The sequence below is a fragment of the Cebus imitator genome, unplaced genomic scaffold (genome assembly GCF_001604975.1).
Source record: "Cebus imitator isolate Cc_AM_T3 unplaced genomic scaffold, Cebus_imitator-1.0 Scaffold21, whole genome shotgun sequence".
NCBI lineage: Eukaryota > Metazoa > Chordata > Mammalia > Primates > Cebidae > Cebus > Cebus imitator.
The window spans coordinates 7305457-7313539 of NW_016107336.1; the positions used below are offsets into that span (position 1 = coordinate 7305457).

Below are 8083 nucleotides of genomic sequence, written 5' to 3' on the forward strand. Positions count from 1 at the left end.
AAAACACACATTTTATTTTAGGCTGATAGAACTTAGGTTCAGGGAATACAGGCAAAATCCTCTGCTGTCATTTTAGCATGCACCGTTTGAGCTCTGAGGAAAACCATGCCATCTTTCTCTGTACAATAAGGGCAGTTAATATTTTATCCTAATTCTCATTAAAATGTAGATGTTCAATAAATGTTGGCTATTAAATTGTTAGTGAGAAAGTCTATTTCTGGAAACCTTTTCATTCTTAATGAGAATATTTATTTTTTTGGTAATGAAACAAGAAAAATTAATCACTTAGCAGGTTAAAAGGGTATTGGAGTTACCTTGCTTTCAACGAGTTACCTCAGAGTAACACTTGTTCATTTATCTAACATTTTGAAAAGGCCACTTATTAATACTGAAACACGATTTGTAGTTTAACAATTTCAAATCACCTAAAAAAATAATTCAGGGCCTTTATAATTTTACACCAATATGCCCTTTAATATCCAGATGTTACTTACCTAATAAAATGTACAGTTAGCTGTGAATTGACATGAACAACTAATCAAGTACTTACTGAGCACTGATTATGCTGAAAGCTCCATAATTTCTACGGGGCTCATATCAGAGCGATTCGTGTCTCCCCACTACCTCACTTAGTTTAAGCTCATTTTGCCCTGAGTTTATCTGGTAGCACTTTATTCTTGCGGACAAGGAGGGACGTGGGGAAAGGAAGGGTACAAAAATACAAGCTAGACGTGTAGAAAGTCGTGCACAAGAATCTTCATTCCGTTATTTAGTAAAGTCAGAACTGGGTAACAGCCTAACATCCAGGGTATGTTAGTTTCGCTCATTCGACGGAACGTATGCAGCCGTTCATGTATTTCTGCATTTTCCAGGGAGCGTACAGTACTTTTGCAATTTCGAGTACAAACGAAAACGGGGCGAGAAGGTCCAATTTTGCCTGCTGGAGCTAGGGGCGCGCTTGCCTGCTCCAATGAGTTTTCAGTGCCGGAAAACTTGTCTTCGCTCACATTCTGGGATTCCCGCGGCCGCAGAAGCCGGAGGCGGGACGTGGAGCGCAGTGCGCAAGACGGGCCGTATCGCTGCCGCCGCGAACTCACTCCCAGCGCCAGGCGGGGAGCGCCGCGGGCCGCAGAGCCCATCCGCCAGACCCACGCGCCGAGAGCTAGTGTACTGCGCCTGCGCGTCCGTCACGTGGTGGGGGCTCAGCGCAAAGCGGGTTAAAAGTCACGACCGCGGAGAGCCCGCGAGCGTGCTGCTGGTCTGTGGGGCGCTCTCCGCGTCCTTTAAGCTGAGTTTGACCGAGGCTTCTCCACAGTTCCCGCCCCTCGGCCCAGCTCAGCCCCATGAACCTAGCGGAGCCGCCTAGTACCCTTCCTCGCCGACCGCACAGGCGCGCGAAACCGCGTCTTTCAACTGACAATGAAGCCGTAGCCGCGCAACTCGGCAGCTCCGGGCGAATGGGCGCGAGGCCGGGAGGGGGAGGGGGGACGGTCGGGTCAAGCTCCGCCCCAGCTCGCACCCCTATTGGTGGGTGCCGCGGTTCTGGGCCCGCCCCCTAACGGACCTGTCGCTTTGTGACAGGCGGAGGGGCCAGTTCCTGTCGGGCCGGGGGCGGAGTCAGAGGTTGCTTGAGCTCCGCCCGGACTCCAGGGGGCTCCTCCCCCTGCTCCTCTCGGCTGGGCGGGCGAGAGAGGGAATGTCATTGCTTCTCGGAGCTGTGGTGCCGCCTCCGTCTGCTTCTTCTCTGGCGCCCTCGTCCCGTCGGCTTTCGCCGCCGCCGCAGCAGCACTGGGGATACGGATGGCTAGTGGGGCGCAGGGGCCATCTGGGTTGAGAGAGCGGCTATCGCGGCCGCTGCTGAGGCGGAGACTCCCCGCCGCCGCTTCCTCCACCCCCAGTCCCCCGGCCTCGCGGCGCTGAGGGCGGGAGCGCGCAGAGCTCTTCCCTCCTCCTCCTTTTTCTTCCTCCTCCTCCTCCTCCTGGTCCCCGCCCAGCACCCCTCGCACCAGGCGGCGGCGGCGGCGGAGGAGGAGAGCTAGACCCGCCGCCGGGGCACAACATGGCGGAGCCCTCGGCCCCGGAGAGCAAGCACAAGTCGTCCCTCAACTCGTCCCCGTGGAGTGGCCTCATGGCCCTGGGGAACAGCCGGCACGGCCACCACGGGCCCGGGGCCCAGTGCGCGCACAAGGCGGCTGGCGGCGCGGCGCCGCCGAAGCCGGCCCCCGCGGGGCTGTCCGGGGGGCTGTCGCAGCCGGCTGGGTGGCAGTCGCTGCTCTCCTTCACCATCCTCTTCCTGGCCTGGCTTGCCGGCTTCAGCTCGCGCCTCTTCGCCGTCATCCGCTTCGAAAGCATCATCCACGAGTTCGACCCGTGGTAAGTGCCGCGCCGCCCCTCCCCCGCCCGCGGCCCGTGGGGAACCGGGACCCGCTCCTCTGCCCGCCGCGGCGCTCCCCGACTTGGCCCCACGACGCCGCCGCCGAGCCCCGCTGGCGTCCCGGCTGAGGCGGGCGTGGGTCCCGGAGCTCCGGGCGCGCCCCTTGCCCGTGGGCGAAGTTTGCCCTGAGCCGCCTGAGTCGGGGCGTAGGGGTACGGGAACGAAACCTTGACCCTCGGCGGGCCAAGTGTCACGACTGCCAGGACGGTGGCTGCAGCCTCTCGCTGCCGGCTCTGGTCGCCGAGTCCGGACCCGCCACGCCGGGAGCCGGCTGGTAGCTCCACCGCCGACTCTTGGCCGATTCCCCGCCCTCTTCGCCGGCTGCTTTCGCGTTCTTTCATTTTTACGAGCGCGTTTTTGCCAATTCAGACGGAATCGGCCAGGGGCTGCCCCGTTGCCGCTGGAGGTGGGTCCAGATGTGCGGGAACCCCGGCTGCTCACCCTTGCAGTTCTGCGTTTTTACTGTTTCTCTTTTTGCTCTCAAAAAAACAAGAAGGGAAAAGGAGAGTGAGCGGGGTGTTGGAGGGAAGGAAATAATATCCCTGAAAGTGATCTGAAAGCTAGCTACTCTTATTTATTTATCATTAGGCATTTTAAAGAGCGGCTTTTTTTCAGAGCTCTTAAGTGCACTCAGCACCTTACTGTTACACTAACGTCTCGGGTTGCTTTTTAGAACGAGATCCTTACTCTGTTAGCTACTGTCACCCTTGTGTGTTATGCACAGTATCTGAAAGCATTGCATTAGTTTCTTTATCGGTCTGCAGGAAGGTTTATGCATAAGAGCAAACAGTACCACGGTGATTGGAGTTCTAGATGATAATACCGAAGTTGCACGTAGTATAAGGGACTGACTGAATGTTTTAGGAAGTTACCCCACTCTTAAGAACACTAGCTGACTTAGACATTACGTTGGTCTGTGAATTATCTGGATGGGAAGATTGCTTTATTTTCACCACTTGCCCAACCCGAGTTTGGATTTTTCCCTCTGAGTTAGGATTTTTCCCCCGAGAGTATGCCTTTTAAACTAATTTAGTGTATCTTGTTAACCTGTGCATCTTGAGTTAATCTTACTTCCTCACAGCTAGACCTAATTAAATTTAAGATATTTGTTTTATCATTTGAAATACAAAGAGAATCTTTTTAGACAGTTACTCACTATATAGACAATAAGTGTGTGTGTGGGGGGATGACTTACCTGTATAGTAATATACCAGATTTAAGTTCAGCTATTACGGTGAGAAAATTTGATAATGCAACATCTTTTGAACACCAGAGGGGCCCACTTATGGATTATTCAATTTAGATCAGTTAGTTACTTGTGACAATCTTGCATGAAATGTTTTAATTCTACTTTAGAAGTTTTGATTTTTTTCCTAACACTAGTATTTTTAAAAGCCTTTTTGTTAATGTGCGATCACAGAAGAAGAAATGTTAGTGTGGACTATTTCTAAGCCTAAGAATACCTGTGAAGCCTTATCGACAAAATATTCTTAGGTGGTCTTGCTTTGAAACACTTAAGCAAATTAGATGAAACTGAAATTGGGACCAGAAAATGAAAACTAGTATTTACTGAACAATGTGAAAAGAGAAAGTTCTCTTTTCAGATTAAAATAGCAGAAATGTATGGTTAACCAAACATTTCAGGTAGCAAAATTGTGAATATTTCCATAGTAACATTTTTACAAATCGAAGGCTGACTGCTGTTTGATAGTAACTCCGGGCCTGAAATTAAAGGTTGTGGAAAAAAAATCACAACTGAATGTTGAGAAGATTTTTGTCATTTTTCCTTAATAGAAATCAGCATCAAGTCAGCCAAAGAGCCCTACTAAAATTGAGTAATGTAATAATGAAAAGCCTTATTGGGTTGCTTAACAGATAAAGTGGTGAATTTTTTTTTTTTTTAGTGTAGCTGGGAATTAAGTTTTCTTTCTCCAGTTTCAACAATATGCTTGGAGGGCATAACTCTTTTTCATGCACATGAAAATATATTTTGGCTGGGGACAGTGGCTCACGCCTGTAATCCCAACACTTTGGGAGGCGAAGGCGGGTGGATCACCTGAGATCAGGAGTTCGAGACCAGCCTGACCAACATGGTGAAACCCCCATCTGTACTAAAAGTACAGAAATTAGCTAGGCGTGGTGGTGGGCATCTGTAATCCCAGCTACTTGGGAGGCTGAGGCAGGATAATCGCTTGAACCTGGGAGGCAGAGGTTGCGGTGAGCCAAGATCGCGCCACTGCAGTCCAGCCTGGGTAACAGAGAACGAAACTCCATCTCAAAACAAAAAGAAAAATAGATTTTGCTTCATTTTTTTTTTAATCTGTGAAAATGCATTTCTGACAGATTATCATTTAGCTAAATTTGTACCATTTGAAAGTATATACATCTCTGTTTTAAAGAGCTACTTAATTTAGGTATTTTTCATAGTTATGTTTTTAATATTGACATTCTTAATTAAATGTTTATACTCATGATGTTAGATAATCCTGCTTAGTAGTAAAGAGTTTATGTAATAATGGAAGGTCCATATGCCTTACTGTGAATGGAGATTTGTCAGTATGAATCTAATCTAATGTATAATTCAGGTAACTTAATGAGAGAATCAGGTTTCAGACAAAAAATCTTGTTTTCCTCTTGTTTTTCTTTTCATGTCTTTTGAAGATCTCAAGTAGTAGGCATCTCATTCATTCTTATTGAATTCTTAGTCATTCTTTTTGAAAAGATTAAAAGGAAGAGGACGTGTAGACTGCTTGCCATTACTACTTTGGGCTTTTAAAGCCTTTTTGAGCTTTTAAATCTTCAGTTTTCCTCTACAGCTACTAATAGCCACAGTGCTTTAACTGGTCTGTAGCTGAACACTCTAGTGTTATACTAGTTGAAGCGTTGCTCAGATCACCATCATACCATATAGCAATGACACAGACCTTTAATTGTGTTTAAATGTAACTCTCAGTTTCTGTATCCACAAACCAGTTTATTCCGGCCTCCTTGTATCTTCCCTGACCTCTTTTTCCATATCTCTATCACTGGTTTCATTTCTGAGTCTTTTTATTGAAAGGTTTGCTTTCTCTGTTTGTGAGCTATTTCTTTAAATTTTACAGTAGTTCTTAAATTGTATAAAAGACTCAAGTTAGCTGCCAAAAGTGACTCTCTTCACAGAGTTATACTTATTTTTTAAATTTGTCACACAAGTTATATATCTTACCAGTTTTCATAAGGGGTGGTATGTGATTTATTTATTGAAGTACACTGCACTTTTTTAGAATTCAGCAACATTTTTGGGGTTTGACTTCACTTCAGTGAATCCCCCCTTATCAGCTGAGTTGATCAGATATGAGGAAGCAGTCTGAAAATATGTTGTCTGTACTTGGCCAAACGTAACCACTTTAACAGCACTTAACTATACCTTCTTTTCATCTGGAGCAAAATGGTGTTTTCTACATGTTTTTATTGTAATTGTTAATATGTTAGCCAGATATCTTTTCCATATCCATTATCTTGTTAAATTGTGTAAACCTTTCCTGTAGAAGCGATGAAGTTCGCTATGTGAGAGCTGCCTTTTTTTCCTGCCTTCACAGGTTATATAGTGGGTTCTCCCTAGAGAGAATTCTGTGAACCTTAGGTTTTGGCTGCAGTTAGCACAAATGCAGCAGATGCCTTTTTGCTGGGCAGAAAGTTGCAATTTAGAGTTGGAACTTGGAATGCAATTTTTCCAAAGAAACTATGGCATAAATAGGTTAATTAGTACAGACATGTTTTCAAAGGAGTGATAAACCTTTGGAACATAAGCTGCTGTAAGTTGGGGACTATTTCCTGTACTTTGAGGTCTCCATGTTTTCCTTCACTTTGCAGATGACAGAAAGCGGCTGTTGACCTCAGTTCTGAAGAAAACAAATTGGTAGCAAAACCAGTTTTAGAACACAAACATCCCCAAATCTTAAAAAGTCACTTTGACTGTGGGATCATTAGCATCAGCAGTCCAGCTGCACTTCAGACCAGGTATACTGTTACTAATTACTGATTTCATTGACAATTGAAATTTTTCTAGCATTGAGCTTTGGTTTCCGGAGTGCCTTGCGTGCTGAATCGTATAAGATTGGTACTACTCCCATTTTGTTTAAGTGTGATGGCTTCCAAAGGTATTAATCATGGATTTCCTGAAGTATAAGCCCTAAGGTAGTTAGACTCTATCATAAATGCCCTTAGGACTTTTTCTTTCCACCTTAGGGTATTCATATCTTGAAGGCTAGCTTGGATAGGACTTCATGCCCCTTACTGCCATGAGTAGTTTGCATAAAGACAACATTGGTTATAAGCTTTGTAGACCCTGACCCAAGTTGTTAATGAATATGGGCTAACTTAACTATCCTTTCTGTACTTAATCAGTTTTTATACTCTTAATAAATTTTGAGTGGTTAGGAAAATGTTAACATTTGTCTTTATTGTTACATCTTAGTATCCGTCAGTGCACAAGTGCTGAGAAATGAAGGATGGAAAGGTTAATATTATTCTCGAGTGACCAAATATCATGTTTTTCCTCTCAATTTGTTTACTTTTAAAACCTAATTACCTTAGTGACAATACTGCAGTTAACTTGATTTATAAAGACCCCACAATTCAACAGACCTATTGCTAAACTTTATGAAAATTTCAAATACACAAGAAGGTTTAATTTTATAGTGACCACATATACTCTCACCACCTAGATTCTACAATCAATATTTTACTTTGCTTTAGCATGTCTTCATTACTACTTTTAAATTTTGCTTGTAGACAGACATTATTTACTATGATGTGAAGAATATCACCTTTGTTCCCAACGCCATGATAGAGGATTGATTTCTGCATAGTGTTTGTTTTCTATATTATCTGAATCTATGTATATAAATGCTGTTTCTGTGTCCTTAGACTGAAGTTAGGATCAGATTCCATCATTCCAGGTTTTGGTTAGCGACTTACCTGAGTGCATTGTAAGCCAATGCATTAGCCCCATATCTGTGAAATAACTTGGCTTTGCTGAATCTGTTGTCTCAGAAGACACTCTGAAGTAGTTAGATGAATATTGTTGTTGATGTTGGTTTTATTAGGTTTAGTTTATATGAAACTCCTAAATTCTTTGAATTATTAGAAGCCTTTTATAGGTCAGCCTGTTGTCTCTGTCATCTATCACCCAGAGGTAATGGTTTAGCTTTAGTGTGATTGCAAAAGTGACTTCTGTCAATCCCTACAATAAATAGGAAAAAAAAAAAATTTTTTTTCAAATAATATAGGACTCACAGATATACTATATAAGCCAAATTAATACTGTCGAAAGGAGAAAACATATAAATGGTTAACCTGCTACTCTGTCTTCAAACCACTATCGACTTCACCTGATTCTGGTATTTTTGTATTTAAACCACTAACTCTTCTGAGAAGGCTTCAGTTCCTTACTTCTGACTATGAGTAATTTCCAGGAATTTAGAAATTGATGGAAAGTGGCAATATTGTAGGGTTTTTTTTGTATGTTTGTTTTTAAAGAAAAATGCGTGCTTCACGCCTGTAATCCCAGCACTTTGGGAGGCCAAGGCGGGTGGATCACGAGGTCAAGAGATCGAGACCATCCTGGTCAACACGGTGAAACCCCGTCTCTACTAAAACTAGAAAAAA

The 8083-nt window shown here is 44.4% G+C and overlaps 1 protein-coding gene across 1 annotated transcript in view; it reads left to right on the forward strand.

Annotated features, from left to right (window-relative positions):
- The first annotated feature begins 1701 nt into the window (after positions 1–1701).
- STT3B (STT3 oligosaccharyltransferase complex catalytic subunit B) overlaps positions 1702–8083 on the forward strand; it is a 103322-nt gene continuing 96940 nt past the window's right edge. Inside the window, exon 1 of the mRNA XM_017521672.2 lies at positions 1702–2373. Within this exon, the coding sequence (XP_017377161.1) occupies positions 2060–2373 (314 nt within the window). The 5' untranslated portion in view covers positions 1702–2059. The remainder of the gene's footprint in view (positions 2374–8083) is intronic.